At 45.2% G+C, this 24,109-nt stretch overlaps 1 protein-coding gene across 4 annotated transcripts in view; it reads right to left on the bottom strand.

The window, feature by feature from the left end:
- LOC137360381 (mitochondrial Rho GTPase 2-like) overlaps nucleotides 1-24,109 on the bottom strand; it is a 65,105-nt gene that overhangs the window by 32,368 nt on the left and 8,628 nt on the right. For all 4 annotated transcript variants that reach the window (XM_068025852.1, XM_068025850.1, XM_068025851.1 and 1 more), the window contains exons 3-17: nucleotides 22,059-22,140; nucleotides 18,633-18,676; nucleotides 17,602-17,655; nucleotides 14,464-14,516; nucleotides 13,936-14,044; nucleotides 13,037-13,138; nucleotides 9,566-9,664; nucleotides 7,141-7,249; nucleotides 6,108-6,228; nucleotides 5,433-5,517; nucleotides 5,189-5,334; nucleotides 2,740-2,840; nucleotides 1,790-1,920; nucleotides 904-984; nucleotides 10-132 (exon numbers count right to left, since the gene is read on the bottom strand). In XM_068025852.1, the coding sequence (XP_067881953.1) occupies nucleotides 10-132; nucleotides 904-984; nucleotides 1,790-1,920; nucleotides 2,740-2,840; nucleotides 5,189-5,334; nucleotides 5,433-5,517; nucleotides 6,108-6,228; nucleotides 7,141-7,249; nucleotides 9,566-9,664; nucleotides 13,037-13,138; nucleotides 13,936-14,044; nucleotides 14,464-14,516; nucleotides 17,602-17,655; nucleotides 18,633-18,676; nucleotides 22,059-22,140 (1,440 nt within the window). The remainder of the gene's footprint in view (nucleotides 1-9; nucleotides 133-903; nucleotides 985-1,789; nucleotides 1,921-2,739; nucleotides 2,841-5,188; nucleotides 5,335-5,432; nucleotides 5,518-6,107; nucleotides 6,229-7,140; nucleotides 7,250-9,565; nucleotides 9,665-13,036; nucleotides 13,139-13,935; nucleotides 14,045-14,463; nucleotides 14,517-17,601; nucleotides 17,656-18,632; nucleotides 18,677-22,058; nucleotides 22,141-24,109) is intronic.

Here is a 24,109-nt window from a genome sequence, read left to right as displayed (position 1 = left end):
GCAGCTTACCTTGTAAATACTGGCACAGTAGTTGAAGGATTTGGCATCAGTGATATCATACATCAGACAGGCAACATCACAGGAAGCACTGGAGGCCTTCAGGAACTCAGTATCAACATCCACCTCATGCAGCTAGGGCACAGAAAGCACAAGTGAGCATATAATTGTATAGCTGGATGCAGAGACACATACAGACACAGTCGACACAGTGGCGCAGTGGTTAGCACCGCAGCCTCACAGCTCCAGCGACCCGGGTTCAATTCTGGGTACTGCCTGCGCGGAGTTTGCAAGTTCTCCCTGTGACCGCGTGGGTTTCCACCAGGTGCTCTGGTTTCCTCCCACAGCCAAAGACTTGCGGGTTGATAGGTAAATTGGCCATTGTAAATTGCCCCTAGTGTAGGTAGGTGGTAGGAGAATTGAGGGAAGGTGGGGATGTGGTAGGGAATATGGGATCAATGTAGGATTAGTATAAATGGGTGGTTGTTGGTCAGCACAGACTTGGTGGGCCGAAGGGCCTGTTTCAGTGCTGTATCTCTAAATAAAAAAAAGAGACTGCAGCAGAAACAGAGATAGATAAAGATGGGACAGAGGCATACATTAAGAGAGACACACACACAGACACGCAGGGAAAGACACACAAGGTGAATACACGCACAAATATACCGGGAGGGCGAGTACACATATAACCGGGCAGTACAACGCCCCCCTGCCACCGCACAACAGATCCAAAACCCACAGTTTAAGAAAGGAGTATACTGCAGTCAGATATTAACATCTATTTTGAGTCTTTAGATGTTGTTAATGGCAGTAATTCTGCTGGAAGAAATTTATTACTGCATTGATACTAATCCTCCATCGCCTGTTATTCTAAGGCCTCAGGTCATTGAGTGGTTTGATGCTCACTATTAAATACTTGTCCTGGCTATTGACTTGCACAGTGTTGATTGTGAAGTCAAAGACATCTCTGCCCATCTCACTCTGCATCTGAAACAAAAGGACAAAGAACTTGTAAAAAAAACATCAGACCCCTGAGCTTTATTGCAGTATGAGCTTCTGATCAGTCTGACATTGCAGTATGTAATGTGTCTGTTTACTTGTTTGTTCTTGGGATGTGGACAACACTGGCAGGGCTGCATTTAATGTCCACCCCAGTTGCTCTGATGCACCTTCTTGAACCACTGCAGTCCGTGAGGTGATGGCGCACTCATGACATTAGGTAGGAAATTCCAGGATTCTGACCCAATGGTCAAAGGGACATATGATCCATACCTTCATTTATATAGCACCTTTATCGTAGTGAAATGTCCCAATGTGTTGCAGTGGAGCGTTATCAGATAAAATGTGACACACAAGGAGATATTAGGACAGCTGACCAAAATCTTGATCAAAGACTTGTGTTTTAAGGAGCATTTTAAAAGGAGGGGAGAGGGATTTAGGGAGGGAATTCTAGAGATTAGGGCCATGAAGGCACAGCCGCCAATGGTGGAATGATTAAAATCGGGGATGCTCAAGAGGTCAGAATTGGAGGAGTGTAGTGATCTTGGAGGGTTGTGGGGCAGGAGGAGATTACAGAGATTGGGAGGGGCGTGGCCATGGAAGGATTTGAAAACAAGAGAATTTTAAATTTACATGTGGGTGAACAGAGAGCGAGGCAGGCACTGGGCAAACGTTCCTCACTGGAAGCAATTTCACACACGAGTTAATACCACATCATGTGATTCAACGGAGGGAGTGAGAGGGCAAGAACAGTCCCTCAATGACGTCTCAACAGGAGGGGTATTAAACCTACCTTCAAGCTACGGCCCAGGAAAGCCTGCAGGAACGCCGTTTTCCCAGTGCCCTTCGGTCCGATTACTTTGCATAGAAACACGTTCCTCTGAGTCTGTCCTTTCTCCAGGTCCAGCTTCTTACTCCGAGTGACTAAAAGAGTGTTATTTTAATATAAAAAGTGTCAGCCTTTTGCTTCGAGGATGGGCAGTGAAATCTGTGCAGCCACTCCAGCAACGCTGAGCGTGGGAACCAGGCATGGGTGTTACACGGGAGCAAGGGAGGTGAGATTCCACTTACCCCATTCCTGAAGATGCTGACATGCCAAGAATTGGTCCCACAGGTCTTCCCAACGGGCCAGTGGGCTATTCCACTGCAGGGTGCATCGGAACAATTTCCTCACCGGGAGGAGGCCATTCAGCCCCTCAAGCCTGTCCCACTATTCAATTAGATAGCTGATCTGTACCTTGTCTCCATCAGTCCACCTTGGTTTTGTAACAGTTAATACCTTTGTCTAAAAAAACTCCATCAAACTCAACAGTATTTTGGGGGGAGTGGGGGGGGGGGGGGGGGGGGAGGAAAGCGATCCAGATTTCCATAACTCTGAAGAAACAGTATCCCTGAATGGCCTAGTTCTAATTTTAAGCTTATGCCTCCTTGTACTGGATTCCCCATGAGACAGGAAATAGTTTCTCTCTATCTTCCGTCAACTCCTTTAATCATCTTAAACACCTCAATTAGATCAGCTCTTACTCTTCTACTCAGGGTACATTCGAAAATGATAACAGAGACCTGGCTGATCTTCCTCCAGCCCAGAGGTGCTGAAATTGTGTATGTGTTGAGATCTGCTCCTCCCGTCCCAGGCCCCAGAATCAGGATCTCCCGAGAGGACCCGACAATATTAACGCCATCTAACGCAGGCGTGAGGCAGGCTGTAGATGGTGTTCCACTCAGCCAGGTGTTGCTCCCTACCTGTGATGGCTGCAGTTTGGGATTCTTGCTCCATGATGGTGGTGTATCCCAGGTATCCCAGATACTCTAGACAGCGATGGACATCCAAGTAGGTTGTGAATCTACCGAGGAAAACCAAAGGGGACTGAGCTGCTTCTCAGTTAATGCAGAATCCAGGCCAGGTGGCAAACATCAGTCATTTCAATTGAACAGGGTCTGGGATCGAGGGAACTGATTCGAGTTTCCTGCAGCTCCAGAAATAACACATTCAAAACTTAAGTATTAGAGTGAGGGAGTATTTACAGTGAGTTATGAAGATCTGCAATGTGCTGCCTGAAAGGGTGGTGGAAGCAGATTCAATAGTAACTTTCAAAAGGGAATTGGATAAATACCTGAGGAGAAATTTTCAGGGCTATGGTGAAAGAGCAGGGTAGTGGGTCTACTTGGAGAGCTCTTTCAAAGAGCCAGTATAGGTGTGATGGGCTGAATGGCCTCCTGTGCTGTATCATTCTGAGAGACAAGAGCTCACATGCAACACAGACCAGTAGCTGAATTGTATCTGACTCTACACACATTCATTAGGCTTATCTTCCAACACAGGACAGTTTCTGAAACATTAGGCCTCTTCGTTAGCACAATTCCTGGGATTCCCTTTCCTTAAATTTCTCCTGTCCTTCTGTTTTCCTTCCTTTCTGAACTTAAACATCATTTCCTTTTACATATTTCCTTCTTTCATTCTTTGGCATTATTTTTTTAAAAAAGGCTTTTATTTTATTTCTCATGCCCTTTCCATTCTTTGTGTGTTTTTATTAATTCAATCCTTGGAACTGTGGGGCCCATGACTCCCTTCAATCACACTATCATGCAAGAATTCTATTATGTGATTCTACACCCCAATCCAGTGTATCGCCAGGTTGCATTTTCAATTGGGGTGGGAGAGAGGCAGGATTAGTAGGATTCGGTGATAGGATTGAGGAGCATTGGCTGGGTGAGGGAAGGGGCGGCTGGGCGAGGGGTAGGAGTAGTGGGAGGGGCCCAACAATCCTGTCCCCCTTGCATAAATGACAAACCCCCATGGCTATCATCAAATCTCTCAATCCCTTTTCTCCCTAGCAATGCATCCCATTGACTCGTGAACCCATCTGCACTAAAAGAAAAATTATATTTATACATCTCCTTTCATTGATCTCATAACATCCTGAAGCTCTTCACACAGCCAAGGTAGTACTTTTGATGTGCGGTTGTAATGTAGGAAACATGGCAGCCAATTTGTGCACAGCAAGCTCCCACAAACAGCACTGAAATAAAGGACCAAATAGTCTGTTTAATGGTGTTGGTTGAGGGATAAATATTGGCCCCAGGACACTGGGGGGAAAAATCCCCTAAACATCTTCATAATAGTACCACAGGGTCTTTTATGTTTGCATGAGAGGGCTGACGGGGCATCAGTTTAACATCACATCTGAAAGATGGAGCTCGAAGAGTGCAGCATTCCCTCAGCGCTGCACAGGAGTGTCGGCATGGATTTTGCATTTAAGTCTCTGAAAGGGGGCTTGCACTATAACCTCTGACTCACTTGCGAGTGAAATCCACTGAGCCATGGCTGACACTGGCTACTTTAACAGTCTTCTCTGGATAAAGAGTCCACTATATTACTTTCTGGGACAAAAATCATTCTCCTTATAAATTTTTATTTTACCTGTCTCTCTTGGTATATGAACCCTTTAGCTTCATCCGATTTACTTAACCTTCTGAGGCAGTTAATCACAAAGGTGAAGGCTGGAATTTTACAGCCCCCCGCAATGAGCGGGCTGGTAGTGTGGGGGGGGGCCGGGCGTTAAATTGAGTGGGAGGCGAGTGGGGGGGTTAAATTGAGTGGGAGGCGGGGGGGCGTTAAATTGAGTGGGAGGCGGGGGGGGCGTTAAATTGAATGGGAGGCGGGCCATTCCCAACCCCCTCCTGCCCCTGCTGCAATTTTACGCGGGGTGGCGGTGGCGAGAAACGGCCTTCCCGCCCCAAGCCAATCAAGGGTCTTAACTGACCAATTAACTGACACTTAAGGGCCTCCTCTCGCCGCCATGGGAATTTTACCCTCGGCGGCCTTCACGCAGGCTGAGGGGGGGTCCTCCTGATCGGGCACCCTGTGCCCCACGGAGGGCTGCGCCCCCAAAGCCACAATGTACAACATGCCCGGTGGCGCTGATGGGACTAAGAGCTGCTGGCCTGCTGGTTGGCAGATAGCTCCATCAGGCGGGACTCCCTGCCTCAAGGAGGTGGTAGTCTAACCCAAGACTAATTAAGGGCCAGGGGAGTGAAAAATCCCAGTGTGGCTCCCCAGGCTCAGCAGAGACAGGCTTGCCACTGCCCAACATAAACTTCTGGCCAATATCTCCGAGGGGATTGAGCTGTATGAAGTACCTCTATAAATGTTAAGATTGCTAGCAGAAGGCACACAGTTACAAACACTTACGTCCAGTGGCACAGGTAGCCATGAAGGGTGATCCAGCCCCTCTCGTCCGTACACACAGTGTTAAACGCCTCTGGGCCCCAGGGGAAGTAGGGAAACACATTGAATAAATTCTTCAGCTCAATCGGAGAGAGAATTCCATCATTATCCTGTGCAGAGGGAAATCACAGGTGAGACAGGACAAGTGCCCCAAGAAACCTACCCCTCCCTCTCAACCATGCTGCAGGTCTCAGGGAAAGTTACTTACTGCATCATATTTCTCAAAGACTTGCTGTAGGAACATGTAGGTGCAGTGATTCAACTCAGTCGTACAGTTATAAGGAACTCGCAACCTGCAAGGAAATATGCAGCTGGGTGATTTACAGATTCCTGCAAAGGTCCACAGCACGACCCAGACCAGTTACTAAAGCAATGACTGCCATTGTTGGGTTAAAGTTTGCATGGTATAAATTTACAAAGTGGGGCAGGAGCAGAGAGACCCTCCGTTTGCCTTGGAAACATCCAGTTGTACAGTTGGAATTGATAACTATTTGATCAGGATACAAATTTGATTGAGTTTTTAATATGGTTCTGTTTACCCACCAGGCTATCAGACCAGCTTAAAACTAGATTGTGAACTGATAGCTTTTCACATTTTGGGTTCAGATTCATGGAACGTAGAAGCAACAGCCATGAAGAGCAAAATACCGCCCCTTCATCCCAAGTGCTTCCTGCTGCTTTATGGAATTAACAGCCCCAGCTGGGAATCCGATATCATCCAATTAAATTACTCAGGTTGTGACATTAATTCTTCTAATTGCCAGTCTGCCTGCATCAATATCTGCTGGTGTGCCGCATCCTGAACTCAAAGACTGACACTCCCAGAAGTGTGACTGCAACACTCTATGCACCTCAGCCGACAGGGGCTTTTACCGGTACTTACTGGGGGTGGAGGTAATCATCTGTCAGCTCCAAGTTATCATCATAGCCGAACTTCCGCAAAACAGTCCAGGTGGTCTCGTGTCTTCCTCGTTGGATAAACAACATGTTCAAGAACAGGAACCCTGGGTAGGGGAGTGGAGGGAGGTTAGGGGAGTGGAGGTAGGATGGGGTAACAGGGTTTAGTCAGACATGAGCACTGTGTTCAAACTGACAACTGTGCCTGTTTAATTCAGAAACCATCACCATCTCAATAACCAGGAGGAAAACTTCACGGCCTCGCACACCACATGACACACTGTAGTTCAGATGCAAATTAACCAGGGCACAGTGGATCCCTCAAGCAGTTCACACACAAACATATTCACAACTGTGCTGCTTTCAATGAGCAGGTGGGAGGAGGGGGAAATGGGGTAGGGGAAGGGATTTGCTGTGAATTGTGCCTAGTATCAGAAAGTTCGAGCAGGCAGGTCTTCGTCAGTCACCTTACACAGAGCCTGGAAGTTCAATGCAGCTGTGTTACTTGGAGATAATGGTTATTCCAGGACCTGTTCCTGCATCACTGCCTTCAGGAAATGACCTATTGGTCGATTACTAATTACAAATAATTATAAAAATGTAATTTGAAGATTTAACAGTGAGCCATTGAGCCTGTGCCAGCTCTCTGAAACAACTATCAAATCAACCTCACTCCTCTGATCTTTCCCCATAGACCTGCAAATTTTTCCTTTTTAAAACTAAATCTCTCCCACATGTCAGACTGGGATCACACATACTGGTTTCAATCAGAAGAGAAATCTTCAGGAATGGTAGGCGAGGTCTCAGCTGCTAGCCTATTCTGAGCAGAGTGACGTCTCCTTTGACTCTATAGCTCAGATACAGTTCAAGTCTGCTCCACAAGCCTCAATTTAACAGACTGAGCAGTGCAAACCTCCTGGAGCTGGGGACAAAGGAACCCCTGGCCCCTTGGGAGAAAGTTAACATCTAAACAAGAAACTGTGTTATATCGGTGCTGTGTTTCAATCATAACCACTCACCACTTAAAGTCAACCCGTCATCCTGGATTCCATCAGACGTGTTTTTCCAGACGACAGTTTTAACATCTTCTAAAGCTTGTGGTGTTAAGGGGTTCCTGAAACAATATTTCTGAATGAAGAAATCAGAAAATATGCAGTGAGATCAAAACTGTGACTGTGGATTAGCTCCATCAATGTGCATGGATTTTAGGTGGATGCTTGGCCTTGGTTTGGGGTCTGTTTGCATTTATTGATCAAGTGTCACAGCACCAAGCACCCGCACAGCTCCTGATCCAGTCTCCGTCACACCTAGTGGGATTCCTGTAGTCGCTGGCCCTTTCTCCATTGCATTTACTGGAGTTCCTCCTCACTCTCCGGTCCAACCCCGACCACAGCACCTCAGTTACCAGACCGGTCTACATTAAAACAGTGGGACTCAATTTATCCATTTTTTTTTTAAATTTGTCTTTGGGATGTGAGCTTCTGGCTAGGCATTTATTATCCATCCCTAATTGCCCTCGAGAAAGTGGTGATTAGCCGCCTTCTTGAACCGCTACAGTCCATGTAGTGTAGGTATATCCACAGTGCTGTCAAGGGGGGAGTTCCTGGTTTTTGATCCAGAGACAGTGAAAGAACGGCGGTATAGTTCCAAGTCAGGATGGTGTGTGACTTGGAGGGGAACTTGCAGGTGATGTTGCCATGCATCTGCTGCCCTTGTCCTTGCTGGTGGTAGAGCTCACGGGTTTGGAAGGTTCTGTTGAAGGAGCCTTGGTGCGTTGCTGCAGTGCTTCTTGTAGATGGTACACGCTGCTGCCACTGCGCATCGGTGGTGGAGGGAGTGAATGTTGAAGGTGGTGGATGGGGTGCCGATCAAGCAAACTGCACTGTCCTGGATGGTGTCGAGCTTCTTGAGTGTTGTCGGAGCCGCAGCCATCCAGGCAAGTGGAGAGTATTCCATCACACTCCTGACTTGTGCCTTGTAGATGGTGGACTCGCACGTAAAACTGCTTCAGTTACTAATTCAACTTCTGGTTACATTTCCACCCAAACAAATCCTTCATCAAACAAACCCTTAAATTTAGGTCAACTTTAAAAAGGGACTCACTCAATAAGTTAGAGGGATTGCAAGCTAACAAATCCCCTCTCGTCAAACTTTCCAGCACACAAGATGGTTATTCAGCCCATCGTGCCTGTGCTGGCTCTTTGAAAGAGCTTTCCAATTAGTCCCATTTCCCTGCCCTGTCCTCACAGCCCTGCACATTTCTCCTTTTTAAGTATTTATCCAATTCCCTTTTGAAAGTTGCTATTAAATCTGCTTCCATCATTCTTTCAGGCTGTGCACTCCAGATCATAACAGCTCACTGCGTAACAAACATTCTCCACATTTCCCCCTCTCTTCTTTTTCCAATGATTTTAAAAGGGTGGCCTGGAGGAGCTGTACAGTAAAATCTAGTAAGAAATTACAAAGAGTTTTAAAGCAACTTGGAGAAAACATTAGAGAGTCTAAAGCTCTACATCTAGAGAGAAGGTTTTTCACAGAGGCTATGGAATTCAAATCAGGGTTAGTGCTGAGGCAGAAACTGTCAACTTTCAAGATTAGACTGGAGAGGTGGATAAAGAAAATGGAGTTGAAGGGACATGTGAACCAGGTGGGTAAGTGAGACTAGGAGCATTTGCTTGCATGGAGGTTTTCTTATTTTCATGGGTTGTGGCTCTCGCTGGCAAGGCCAGTATTTGTTCCCCATCTCTAATTGTCCTTGACAACAGAGTGGCTTACTAGGCAATTTCAGAGGGCAGTTAAGAGTCAACCTTGTTGCTGTGGGTCTGCAGTCGCATGTAGGCCAGACCTGGTAAGGATGGCAGATTTCCTTCCCTAAAGGCCATTGGTGAACCAGATGGGCTTTTACGCTAATCGATGATCGTTTCATGGCACCACCCCTGCTAATAGCTTTCAATTCCAGATTTTTAAAATTAATTAATTGAAATAATTGAATTTAAATTCCAGCAACTGCCAAAGTGGAAGTTTAATACCTGTCCCATGGCATTAGCCTGGGCCTCTGAATTACTAGTTCCATGATATTACCACCATGCCATTGTCTTCCCATAGGGTAAACAATAAAACAGCTTGAACGGGCTAAATGGCCATGTTGTAACTTATATGTGTAAGGGGAATCTTATTGAGGTATTTAAAATATTAAATAGTATGGTTAAGGACAAAACAGATCAGAGTAGAACAGAACAAAGTTATGAACAAATATCACAAAAGATATCTAGCCAAACAGTGATAAATACTCAGAATATTGATGCGATATAGATAGGAGTTCGAGTATTGAGGGATAAGCTTCAATGCGCCAAATGGCCTTTTCTCATCCTGAACAGTGATATAAGCAGCACAAAGTACATTAAGTTGCATCATAACCCAGTGCATTATCCAGTGAACAAGTACCTGAAAGAAGTTCATCTCTGTGTCATTGAGAATCCCATCATTATCCTGGTCGGAGATGTTGAAGATCCGAGTCAAGGCTTGAACGCACGAAGATTTCAGCTAAAACACACACAGCTTCATCAGCCAGAGGCAAATGAGCAATCCCACTGGGTTCAAATGCAGCCTGACTCCATAAAACCCTATTTACCAGGTGAACACTGGAAAGAGACTGGCTGGAGCCATGCTAAAGAACAGCAAATGAGACCTACATAAGTTTGGAGCTCCCTGGATGGATTAAGATAAAGAAAAAGTGTGCTTATGACAGATGCCAGGTAGAAAATACTATTGCGAACCAGGCTGAATATAGAAGGTCCAAAGGAGAAGTGAAAAAGCAAATAAGGAGAAGCAAAGAGAGAGCATGAAAAGAGACTGGCAGCTAGCATTAAAGGAAATCCCAAAGTTTTCTATAAGCATATAAATAGTAAAAGGGTGGTAAAAGGAGGAGTTGGGCCGATTAGGGACCAAAAAGGGGATTTACACATGGAGGTATAGGGAATAGCTCAGGTATTAAATTAATACTTTGCATCTGTCTTTATCAAGGAAGAAGGTGCAACCCAGGCAATGGTGAAAGCGGGATTTAAAATTGATAAAGAGGAAGTATTAGATAGGCTGTCTGTACTTCAAGTGGTAAAGCAGCAGGACCAGATGAGATGCATCCAAGAAAACAGAGGGAAGTGAGGGTGGAAATCGCAGAGGCACTGATCATAATTTTTCAGTCTGCCTTAGACTCAGGGGTGGTGCCAGAGGACTGGAGAATTGCAAATGTTACACCCTTGTTCAAAAAAGGGTGCAAAGATAAAGCCCAGCAACTACAGGCCAATGAGTTTAACTTCGGTGGTGGAGGAACTTCTAGAAACAATAATTCAGGACAAAATCAATAGTCATATGGACAAATGCGAGTTAATTAAGGAAAGCCAGCATGGATTTCTTAAGGAAAAATCGTGTTTAACTAACTTGCTGGAGTTTTTTGAGGAGGTAATATCGAGGGTTGATGAGGGCAATGCTGTTAATTGGTGTACATGGACTTTCAAAAGGCGTTTGATACAGTGCCACACAACAGACTTGTGAGCAAACTTGTAGCTCATGGAATAAAAGGGACAGTAGCAACACAGATATGAAATTGCCCGAGTGACAGGAAATAAAGAGTAGTGGTTAATGGATTTTTTTGGGCTGGAGGAAGGTTTGTAGTGGAGTTCCCCAGGGATTAGTATTGGGAACCCTTGCTTTTCCTGATATATATTAATGGCCTGGACCTTGGTGTACAGGCCACAATTTCAAAGTTTACAGATGATACGAAACTTGGAAGCATTCTAAACTGTGAGGAGGATAGTGTAGAACTCCAAAATGACAGACAGGTTGGTGGAATGGGAAGACAGGTGGCAGATGAAGTTCAATGCAGAGAAATGTGAAGTGATTAATTTTGGTAGGAAAAACATGGAAAGACAACATAAAACAAAGGGTACAATTCTAAAGCGGGTGCAGGAGCAGAGGGACCTAGGTGAATATGTGCATAAGTCATTGAAGGTGGCAGGACAGGTTGAGAGAGCAGTTAATAAAACATACAGTATCCTGGGCTTTATTAATAGGGGCATAGAGTACAAGAGCAAGGAAGTTATGTTGAACTTGTATAAGACACTAGTTTGGCCTCAGCTGGAGTATTGTGTCCAATTCTGGGCATCGCACTTTAGGAAAGACATGAAGGCATTGGAGAGAGTACAGAAAAGATTCACGAAAATAGTTCCAGGGATGAGGAATTGCAGTAATGAAGATAGATTGGAGAAGTTAGGACTGTTTTCCTTGGAGGAGAAGGCTGAGAGGTGATTTGATAGAGGTATTCAAAATCATGAGGGGTCTGGACAGAGTAGATAGGGAAAAACTGTTCTCCACTTGCGAAAGGATCGAGAACGAGAGGGCACAGATTTAAAGTATTTGGTGAGAGAAGCAAAAGCAACATGAGGAAAAACTTTTTCATGCAGAGTGGTTAAGGTCTGGAATGTGCTGTCAGAGGGTATGGTGGAGGCAGGTTCAATTGAATCATTCAAAAGGGGATTAGACAGACAGACAGTCATATAAAAAGGAAGAATGGGCAGGGTTACGAGGAGAAGGGAGGGGAATGGAGCTGAGGGAATTGTTCTTTCAGAGAGCCAGTACAGACACGATGGGCCAAACGGCCTCCTTCTGCACTGCTTTGTGTGATTGATGGACAAAATCAGCAACACAGCCCTTCACGTGGCTGTGATTTCCTTCAGTTGAATCAGTGTGTTTTTTTTTTAAAACATTATTCTTTTTCTCTCCACTTTTAGGTGTCTCCTAACAGACAGACAAGCAATTATCGCTTGGCCATTGACTTTTAAAAAATCATTCTCGGGATGTGGGCATCATTGGCAAGGCTGGCATTTATTGCCAATCCCTAGTTACCCTGAGAAGGTGACAGTGGTGGGCCGTCTTGTGGAACTACTGCATTTGTTGTAGCAGTCTGATTCAACTGAGGGCAGTTAGGGATCAACAACGTTAGTGTGGGACTGGAGTCACATATCGGTCCAGACCAGGTAAGGATGGCAGATTTCCTTCCCTACAGGACATTAGTGAACCAGTTGGGGTTTTTAAGACAATTCAACAGCCTCATGGCTACTTTTACCCATAGCAGGTTTATAATTCCAGATTTTTTCCAAAAACAGAATTCAAATTCTCAAACTGCTGAGATGGGATTTGAACTCACGTTTTCTGCAACATGTATGGTATCCAGTCATGTACCCAGTCTTCCCTCTCACCGTCCTACTGGGTAGGCCAGTGCTCACAGTTTAAAAGCAGTTCTGAAACCCAGTAATAGTTCCTGTAATGGCCTAATGGTTAACGTGCCGTTGGTGAAGCACGCAGACCAGAAGGTCCAAGTTCAATAAATGCAAGTTCTTTCTTAAAAACTTACAGCCACTATGATAAATTAAACACAAAGAACAGAAAGAACCACCATTTATTTTATAATGTCTTTTATGACCTCAGTTCATCCAAAAGCATTTTACAGCCAATGAAGTGTAGTCACTGTTCTAATGTAGAAAATGCAGCAGCCAATTTGTATACAGCAAAGTCCCACAAACAGCAATGTGATAACCATCAGATATTAAGTGTTGGCTGAGGGATAAATATTGGCCAGTACACCAAGAGAACTCTTCTGTTCTTCTCTGAATGGTGGCCATGGGATCTTTTGCAGCCACCTGACAAGGCAGACAGGGCCTCGGTTTAACCCCTCAACCAAAAGAAGATACCCGAGGCATTTTCTATTTGAATAGCTTGGGGTTGCACTTCTTTTGTGACATGAAACGAGGTTGGAACAACTATTGTCCATATGGACAGTGTATAAGGTCTAATTCTTGAGCTTGGCTCTTGGGCACAAAGCTCTGTCCAAAGGAAAGTAACATTATCTCATTACATTACCTGTTTATCCTCTGGGTTGTATAGGGGTGCGGTTGGGTGCAGGACCGCCTTCTGTGCGTAGAAGAACAGCTCTGAAATATTCTTCAAGTTCTTAGCAGAACACTGTGAGATACAAAGAAGCATAACTTGTGAAACTGAAGCATGGGAAGACAGACGGTGAGAGACAGAGACGGGAGGTAAGTAGAGGCGGACCGGGTAGGAGAGATGAGGGCACCGCTAAAGACAGATGGGCTTTGTCAAGGAGGAGGCTAGGCTTTCTCCTAGCTTCTTCCAATGCTCCCCATTAAGCAGGCATGAGTGTAGCAGGCTGACTGGGGTTAGGTACATCACTGATAATGCACGAGAACAGAATTCAACAAATGAGGAATTATAGATGTGAACCCTCATTCGAGCCTCTCATGGTGGAATCGACTGGACCACTTGGTCACTGGTTATTGGAAACCATTTACTGCCTTCTCCAGGGTGAGAAGGTGGATCTCGACACGCCCAGGGATTTAAGTTCACTGCAGCCTTCTGCCAAACAGCTTGCAGCCATGTCTGCATTTACCAAGCAGCAAACATGAAGGTGTCGGATTGTCACAAAAACCCACTGGGTTCACCTTGATCATTAAGAAAGGAAACCTACTGTCCTTACCCAGTCTGGGTCCGTGTGTGAATCCAGTACCCCACCAATGTGGTTGACTCTTAACGGTCCTCTGAAGTGGGTGAGCAAGTCACTCAGTTGCACCGGCACCTTCTCAGGGTAATGAGGGATGGGCAATAAATGCCAACCTCGCCAGTGGCACCCACATCCCGAGAATGAATGCTTAAATAAAAAGTTTATATTACCAGGGGAGGGAACCACTATCTGACTATTCAGAGAATTTCATGTCGCAGTGAAACTGACACACAGGTCTCACCTCCACACAGGTCTCAATTTCCATGTACTGGTTCATGATCGGTAAAATCGTTTCCATGGAGCTGGCTCCTTGCAGGTCCGATTTGTTACCCACCAGGATTACTGGAATTCTGGGAGAAACATACAAGAAATCAAACATAAGAACGGGACATAAAAATAAAGAATTGATAGAAACATGTGCCAGCTGAACAACTGGACCAGAAACTCTACAACTCATTTCCTGAAATTTCAGGCATGTTATTTCCCTAATACACAGTCATCAACAACAATCTGCATTTATAAAGCACCCTTAATGTTGTCTGAAATCAGATAAATATGGATAGCAAGACAGGTGATATTAGGAGAGGGAAAGAGTTGGATTTTAAGGAGGAGAGGGAGATGGGGGGAGGGAGAGAATTCCAGAATGGCATTGTACTCCCGAGGGACTTTGGCCTGCTCCTGTCCCTATAATTGCCACCATTAATTTGCACAGACTGAAATTGTCACTTCCCAAATTCCCTGCAGTCAGCTCCAGAAAACATGCACTTACCTGTTGCCCTTTTCAGTACTGCCATTTACCAAAGGAATCCATTTACTTTGGATCTGAAAAACACCAGCAATAGAACAGTTTGAGACAAGTGGAAACATCATCCTTACATGTACTCTAGAAAAATCCCTTCATTATTTTAAAGACTTCTATCAGGTCACCCCTCAGCCTTCTGTTTTCTAGAGAAAAGAGCCCCAGCCTGTTCAATCTTTCCTGATTGTTGCAACCTCTCAGTTCTGGTATCAGAATGTTTTTGTTTTACAAAATGTGCAACTGTCAAATCCAGAGACCAAGCTCCCCACTCCCAATCAGTGTGGCAGTATCTGAGGCCGGGATTGCAATCTGCGTGCACATTCTGTTCCACGGCTAGGGATGGTTGCCGAGGTCGCGAGTTTAAATCCCACCATGGTAAGTTGTGAAACTAAATTCAGCAAATATCATTGATGGCTGGAGACAAAGTAACCATGTTAGAACCTGAATGAAAGGGAACCTGTGTCCCCACCCGAGCTGGGCTACTGTTAAACCACATTTGGGAGTGACTCCGTTTTGTTTGTGATGTGAGCCGACTAATTATCAGGTTTATTCAATTCAATCTGCCAGGGTAGCATGTGAATTCATGATCCATGGGATGCCAATCCAGTATCATTACTAAACTGCTGTACCTTTGCATTTCTATAGCACCTTTCACAGCTTCAGGACATCCCAAAGTGCTTTACAGCCAATGAAGTACTTTTGAATTGCAGTCACTGTTGTAATGTAGGAAACTCGGCAGCCAATTTGCACACAGCAAGATCCCACAAACAGGAATGTGATAACGACCAGATAATCTGTTTTTTGGTGATGTTGATTGCGATATAAATATTGGTCCCAGGATACCAGAGAGAATTTTCCTGCTCTTCTTAAAAACAGTAATTGCATGGGATCTCTTACATCCACCTGAGGGGGCAAACAGATCCTCAGTTTGACATCTCATCCAAAGGACAGCACCTCCAACATTGCAGCACTTCCTCAGTACTGTACTGGGAGTGTCTGTCTCAAATCTCTGGAGAGAAACTCAAACCCACAACCTTCTCTGAGGCAAGAGCGCTACCAACTGAGTTACGACTGACACCCTAATGTGAGCAAGAAACACTAGCATACATCTAACACATGCAATGTGTTTACTGGCCAGAACTATTTCTATTGGTTAAGATATAATGTTCCTGTAAGGCAAACTCCTGCCTTACAAACAAGCCTGATCTGTGCAATCACACCAAGTCACAGCATAAAATGCTACCAGGCAGCTGCTGAACAGTCAACCACCCCTTGCTAGACAACAGCAGGCTCCAAATGCCATGAAGACAACTCAAGGTCGCCTTGCGCCAGGGATTTAGAGCAGTGACAATACACAATGAAATTAAATACAAACAAAAATCCTCAATTGTGTAGGTCAAACTGGACTGAAATCCTTCTGACTGCAGTATTAATCTTGTGAAAAAAACATCTTTGAGGAGGAGCTTGTGTTGTGACGCACAGAGAGAAACAGATACGAGGTTGGTCAGTCCAGTAGGTTTAGATTACAATCTAAAATAGACTTCTGGAATGGACGACCTAGATTTCATTGCACACACACTCCCAGCAGATGAGTTCCAAAGTTAGAAACTGAGCACGTCAGCACAATATGTCAGGTAGACAAGGCATGTATCTCACTTATCAGTTGCAACTCCGCTGTCTCCTAGCTACGAGTGTCAGGCAACATTTAACAACCTCCCAGGTAAACACACACATGCGTGCACCAGGCACCAGTTACAGATCTCGGTTGTAACTCCCCACTTTTACACACATACACACAATGTCAGGTTGATGACTAGAGCAGTGCTAGTGTGACCCTGCAAGGACAGAGTGACATCCTTTCCCTACTCTAGAGGCTCAAGACTTCAGCACGATGAGGAGATTTTTTTTTTAAAAAAACCACGAGTTGTTGTGATCTGGAATGCACAGCCTGAACGAGCAGTGGAAGCAGATTCAATAATACCTTTCAAAAGGAAAGGACTGGCAGTCCAATGGGGTGAGGTGGATGGTACCTTCAAAGAGCCAACACAGGCACGATAGGCTGAATGGCCTCCTTCTGCTGTGGCCTCCTTTTTCTTTGCTGTATCATTCTATGATAATCCAGGGCGACACTCCCAATGCAGTACAGAGGGAGCGTTGCACTGTCAGAGGTGCAGTCTTTCCAATGCAACTTTAAACCAAGACCCTTGTCTGCCATCTCAGATGGACAATGAAGAAAGAAGGTCAGTCGGCCCACCTTGTCTGCTCTGGTTCTTTGTTAAGAGCAATTCAAACCAATCCCACTGCTTCCACTCTCTCCCCATAGCCCTGTATCAATCCCAAACCAATCCCACTGCTTCCACTCTCTCCCCATAGCCCTGTATCAATCCCAAACCAATCCCACTGCTTCCACTCTCTCCCCATAGCCCTGTATCAATCCCAAACCAATCCCACTGCTTCCACTCTCTCCCCATAGCCCTGTAGCAATCCCAAACTAATCCCATTGGTCCTTATATCTCCCATTCCTTCAAATATTTATCCAAGTTTCCCTTAACAGATGGCCCCTGCATCAACTACACCCTGGGGCAAGGCATTCCAGGCACCAATAATCTTCTGTGTAAAGAAATCTCTCCTAACCTGATTCTTCACTATCTCAGTGATAACCCCAACCAGAGGAAACGATCTCTCTCCGTTCACTCTAAAAACTCAATTTACAGAAAACCTCGACTAAATCTCCTCTTCGCCTTCTCTGCTGCAGTGGGAATGGTCCCAGCATCTCAAAACTCTGCTCATAACAATAGTTCCCCATCACTGGCATCCCAGTGAATCAATGCTGAATGCTCTCTAAGGCTTTAATATCCTTTCAATAATGGGGTGCCCAAGTTGTGGCCTAACCATTGCCTTGAGAAAGTTTATCCTCATCTCTTTATAACGCTATTGATAAAACCCATTTTTTTTGGTTGGTTTATGGTCTTGTTATTGTACAGAAGTAGTTCAGATCATAATCATTTATCTGCTTCCTGAACAACCTCAGGCACAACTCATTGAACTAATTTTTCCAGGAATCCCTGAATATTATAAATTGCAAAGTGACACAGGGTGGTACAGTACCTTTTCGATGGTGCTCTCTTTATTTACATCGTACACAACGCAGACCACATTTGCCTAAAAAGCAGATAGAGGAAGAAGATATGAGCCCTTGGGCATCAGCAGTGGATGCTTTGTCCTGGGTACTGTAACAACTCTGAGGAGTAACAACTCTGGTCCCAAGGAAGCTGAGAGGGGAGCTGGATGTGTAATGCAAAGCCTAGAAGGTTCTGTAGAGACAGAACAGCCTGAGGGAGGGAGGGAGGGAGGGGAGTGGAGAGTGCATCAGAGAGAGAAGCCATGTATCAACAACCCACCATGCAATGTAGTACTCTGCAATCCAGACTGGACCCTCCAATTCCAGTCTGTGCTGTGTTAACTAATCAGTGCCTTTGGGCTAACAATCCCGACCATCATGCTTATGAGCGTCAGGTACAGACAAGGTCAAGTGGAGCAATGACGGCCCCAGCTCCTTCAGGAGAGGGAACTTATTGGAAGAAAAGACAAAGGCCAATCATAATTGAGATGTACAAAATTATGAGGGGCCTAGACAGAGTAGACAGGAAGGACCTGTTTCCCTTAGCGGAGAGGTCAATTACAAGAGGGCACAGATTTAAGGTGATTGGTAGAAGGATTAGAGGGGACATGAGGAAAACCTTTTTCACCCAGAGGGTGGAGAGTATCTGGAATTCACTGTCAGGAATGGTGGTGGAGGCAGAAACCCTCAATTCATTTAAAAGGCACCCGGACATGCACCTGAAGTGCCATAACCTGCAAGGCTATGGACCAGGTGCTGAAAGGTGGGATTAGAACAGGCGGCTAATTTTTTTTTGGCCAACGCAGACACGATGGGCTGAATGGCCTCAGTCTATGCCATAATTTTTCTATGGTTCTATGGAGGTAACCGCGGGAATACATGCCACCAGCGCAATCGCCCCCATTTTTCAGGGATGCTGGCAAATCGATTTCTCTCTCCTATACCTGAATAAGTGTTTTCTTTTTAAAGTTCTGCATGATAGCCAAAGGTGCTAGCCATGAAATCAGGAGGTCCTTACCCGGTTAATCTCATCCTGGAGCTCATCGTCTGTCTGCTCTGATGCTGCAAACAAACAAATAAAGGTTACACGCTTTGCACAAACACATGTTTCATTCCTGCCTGGCACCAAGAACATAAGAAATAGGAGGAATAAACCATTCGGCCCGTCAAGCATGCTCTGCCATTCAGTACGATCATGGCTGATCTCCTGCCTCAATTCCACATTCTCACCGGCTCCACATATCTACTGTTTCCTTGAGAGACCAAAAATCTATCTTTCCCAGCCTTAAATGTATTCAATGATGGAGCATCCACACCCCACTGGGATAGAGAATTCCAAAGATTCACAACCCTTTGAGTGAAGAAATTTCTCTTCATCTCAGTCCTAAAATGATTGAACCCTAATGCTGAGATTGTGTCCCCATGTTCTAGATTCCCCAGCCAGGGGAAACAACCTCTCAGTGTCTACCCTGTCAAGCTCCCTAAGAATCTTGTTTGTTTCAATGAGATCACCTCTTAATCTTCTAAATTCCAGAGACTATAGGCCCAGTTTACTCAGCCTCTCATCATAGGACAACCCCCTCATCCCAGGGACCAATTTAGTGAACCTTTGCTGTACAGCCTCCATTGCAAATATATCCTTCCTTAGGTATGGAAACCAAAACTGCACACAGTATTCCAGGTGTGGTCTCACTAAAGCCCTGTACAATTGCACTAAGACTTCCTTATTCATGTATTCCAATTCCCTTGCAATAAAGGCCACCAAGCCATTTGCTTTCCTTACTGCTTGCTATACCTGCATGCTAACTTTGTGTTCCTTGTATGAGTACACCCAAGTCTCACCTTGTTACCCACTCACTTAATCTGCCTATATCTCTTTGCAGCCTCTCTGTGTCCTCTTCATTGCTTACATTGCCACCTACCATTGTATCGTCAGCAAACTTAGATATATGGCTCTCGGTCTCTTTGTCTAAGTCATTAATATAGATTGTAAATAGCTGAGGCCCCAGCACTGATCTTTGCAGCACTCCACTAGTTACAGACTGCCAACTTGAAAGTGCCCCATTTATCCCCACTCTCTGCTTCTTGTTCGTTATCCAATCCTCCAACTATGCTAATGTATCACCCCCAACTCCATGAGCCCTTATCTTGCATATTAGGCTTTTATGTGGCACCTTATCGAATGCCTTTTGAAAATCCAAGTATATACATCTACTGGCTCACCTTTATCTACCCCACTAGTTACATCCTCAAAACACGATTAAATTCATCAAACATGATTTCCCTTAAAAAAAAACCATGTTGACTTTGTCTGATCACACTATGATTTTCTGAGTGCCCTGTTAAGGCTTCCTTAATGGTAGATTCCAGCACTTCCCCCGACAAACTGGTGTCAAGTTAACTGGCCTGTAGTTACCGGTTTTCTCTCTCCCTCCTTTCTTGAATAGTGTTGTTATATTTACTAACTTCCAATATGCTGGGACCATTCTAGAACCTAGGGAATTTTGGAAAATCATAACCAGTGCATCCACTATCTCTGCAGCCACCTCTTTTAGAATCCTAGGATGTTGGCCATCAGGTCCTGGGGATTTGTCGGCTTTTAGTCCCTTAAGTTTCTCCAACACCTTTTCTCTGCTTATATCAATTACCTGAAATTCCTCACTCTTATTAGCCCCTTGGTTTCCCTTTATTTCTGGAATGAAAGTTCTGGCTTTTACTGTGAAGAAAGATGCAAAATATTTGTTCATCATCTCTGCCATTTCCTGGTTCTGCATGATAATTTCTCCTGTCTCTGCCTCTAAAGGATCAACATTTTACCTACTCTCTTTTATATACTGGGGCGGCACAGTGGCGCAGTGGTTAGCACCGCAGCCTCACAGCTCCAGGGACCCGGGTTCGATTCTGGGTACTGCCTGTGCGGAGTTTGCAAGTTCTCCCTGTGTCTGCGTGGGTTTCCTCCGGGTGCTCCGGTTTCCTCCCACATGCCAAAGACTTGCAGGTTGATAGGTTAATTGGCCATTATAAATTGCCCCTAGTATAGGTAGGTGGTAGGGAAATATATAGGGACAGGTGGGGATGTGATAGGAATATGGGATTAGTGTAGGATTAGTATAAATGGGTGGTTGATGGTCGGCACAGACTCGGTGGGCCGAAGGGCCTGTTTCAGTGCTGTATCTCTAAACTAAACTAAACTAAACTAGAAAGAGCTCTTACTGTTTTTATATCTCTCGCTAGTTACTCTAATATTCTTTTCTTCCCCCTTATCAACTTTTTGGTCGTCCTTTGCTGGTTTCTAAAACACTCCCAATCCTCAGACTTACTACTATTCTTTGCAACATTACAAGCCTCTTCTTTTAATCTAATTCTATCCGTAACTTCCTGAGTGAGCCACGGGTGGGTCTTTCTCACTGAGTTTTTGTTTTTTAATGGATGTATTTCTGTTGAACATTTTGAATTGTTTCTTTAAATGCTTCCCACGATTAACACCATACCTTTTAGTCTATTTACCCAATCAACCGTAGCCAGCTCTCTCTCCCCTTATACCTATGTAATTGGCTTTAAGTTCAAGATTCTTGTTTGGGACTGGAGTATGTTGCTTTCAAACCAAATATGGAATTCAATAGTATGATGATGAAAGGCACCAAGCCTGCACTGGGAAAGGCTCGGGCACCAATGCACCATTCTCAAGAACTGGATGAATTGGGTTACCAAGCAGGGCCTTAAGGCTCTCCCTGTAGTCCAGCTGGTTTTCACTTTGGCTCACACCAGGAGTTTAATCTTCAGGCTGCCCTAGGTTAGCTGATCGCAGTGGAGTCAAAGCTCAGGGCACGACAATAGACTCTGGACTAGGAAAAGGTGGGCAGAGAAAACAGGATTCCTGCTCCACTATCAAGCATCAGGCTTAATGTCAGTCATCCTTGAGTAGTGTAGTGGTGCACACTGTCTCAGCTTCAATATGAAGAACGGCCACTTCAGATTGTACCCTAATGCTCGACAGTCACTTGTACTGTAGGAAAATACAGCAGCCAATTTGCACACAGCAAGGTGACAGATATAGCAATGAAATCATCCGTTTTTAGTGATGCTGGTTAAGGGATAAACATTGTTTAGGAGACTGGGAAGAACTCCTCTGTTCTTCAAAATACTGTCATGGTATCTTTTACGTCCACCTGAGGGGGTATATGGGGCTTCAGTTTAATGTCCCTTCCAAAGATGGCACCTCCGGTAGTGCAGCACTCCCTCAGTACTGCATTGGAGTGTCAACCTAGATTTTGTGCTCAAGTCTCTGGAGTGGGACTTGAACCACAACCTTCTGACTCAGAGGTGAGTGTGCTACTCACTGAGCCACAGCTGACATCATAAATACTTCAATGCAACATTAAAGACAGTATTGCCAATTACATTTCCAGGGTGCGACTCTGAACAACAGGGGCAGATCCTGTACCTGAGTAGTCGATGATGTGAGTGGGAATTCTCTCTGGAGTGACGTCTGCAGGGATGGTGATCTCCTCAGCACGTGCTGGCACCTAAGAAACAGAAATACAGGGAATTATTTGAACATTCACAAGTGAGAGGGTCAGCCAACTCTGTGTCCACTATCCCAGCACTAAGGATGTGAATGACCTTTGTTTAAAGAGACGGTCACGGTGAACAGCAATTGCCACATCGTGAGATTGTTTTATTTTAGCAGTGACGATGACCTTTGGTTCCTTAAATAAAAGCTGTTAGAACATGCTGGCTTGTCCCAATGGCTGCACAGGTTACAGCACCACCAGTAGTCTCAGGTGCCATTCCAAGACTATCCTATCTCAGCCAAGGGCACCAGTAGGGACAGAACAATTGGCTACGGTGGACTGGGTCAGGGAAAGGTCAGGCAGAGGTAACTGTTACTCAATGATCCCTACTGGCTGTGTGGCCAGGACCTCAGGACATCCCAAAACCTTTTACAGCCAGTGAAGTACTTTGGAAGTGTAGTCACTGTTGTAATGTAGGAAATGCGGCAGCCAATTTGCACACAGCAAGATCCCACAAAAAGCAATGAAGCAAATAATCAGGTATCTGTTTTAGGGTGTTGACTGACAGATAAACGTTGGGGAGAACTGTCCTGCTCTTCTTCAAATAGTGTCATGGGATCTTTTACATCCACCCAAGAGGCAGACTAACGTCTCATCCAAAAGACGGCACCTCTGACAGCGCAGCACTCCCTCAGTACTGCACTGGGAGTGTCAGCCTTGATTTTGTGCTCAAGTCTCTGGAGTGGGACTTAAACCCACAACCTTCAGACTCTAAGGTGAGAGTGCTACCCGCTGAGTCATGGCTGAGAGAGTCTGCATCGGCTTCCGTGCGCACTAAAGTCAGGTGGCCGCTAAACATGGACTCAGCTCACACGTGAATAACGGCTACTTGAGAAAGCACTGGACGGAATTCCAGGCTGGGAATCAACACCTTCAGCAGAGAAGACTTCATGAAGACAATAGTTATATATATTTTTAAATACTGACCATAAATCCCACCTGCTACATTCTCACAATGGAAACCAAAGGTTAAATTATTACAAAAAAAGTGCATTTTTATGATCCTCACCAATACACTGCTTCCTTCATCTCAGTACCTGACCGGATATCGTCTTTGTCCTCAGATCATAGCTTAAACCTGCTCCTGAACAGTTTTGCAATTTGCCTCTCAACAGTGGCAAGTACATTTCAAGGTGTAAATTCCCCTCTCGCTGCATGCCCAGTGTGCCGCTCGTTTCATGCTCCCTTGCTGTGTGCCCCTCACTGTGTGCTCGCTTCCCCCCCCCATTCCCGCTGCATGCCCAGCTGGCGCCGCTCAGTCCATGCACTCTTGCCCCTTCACTGCATGCCCAGCGTGGCCCTCATCTCATGCTCCCTTGCTGTTTGCCCCACGACATGCTCACTCCCCCCCACCACTGCCTGCCCAATGCGCGCCCCTCACTGCGTGCTCACTTTCCCCCCTCAGTGCTACAGCTGACAAGATGCAAAAGCCAGTCTGATCACCACAGAGAAACGGGAGGATTCTGTTAAAGGAAGCAAACTTTTTTCCCTCTAAAATTGTAGATGTCGAGTCCTGTCCAGTCCTTCAGCTCATCAGCTGCTGAAGAGGGGCCGTGAGGAAGACAAGGAGACCCGCTTTCTGGCCTGCCCCACCATGAAGGAAGAAGTCGTTGTTCCAATCCCAGAGGGGAACCAACTGAATAGAAATATCCTGTCTACTGTTTCAATTACACTACACTTTGATAAGCCAAAATAAATAACATGCTGCAGTGTATTAGGCAATCCACAGGACTGCGCAATCTCAGAGAGTAAATACAAAGAGTATGTATCTCAGCCTCTTACACTTGAATACCAGCCAAGTACCTCTTGGGACAGAAATGCTGCTCTTTATCAGCAATCACACATTTACAGTATATAGTGTTTTCAGAGCTCCCAGCCCTTTCAACACAGGAAAGCAAATACAGCTACAATATCTCATGAA

The sequence above is a fragment of the Heterodontus francisci genome, unplaced genomic scaffold, assembly GCF_036365525.1.
Source record: "Heterodontus francisci isolate sHetFra1 unplaced genomic scaffold, sHetFra1.hap1 HAP1_SCAFFOLD_837, whole genome shotgun sequence".
Lineage (NCBI taxonomy): Eukaryota > Metazoa > Chordata > Chondrichthyes > Heterodontiformes > Heterodontidae > Heterodontus > Heterodontus francisci.
The sequence above is the reverse complement of the archived record's forward strand: the minus strand, read 5'-3'. Positions and strand labels throughout refer to the sequence as shown.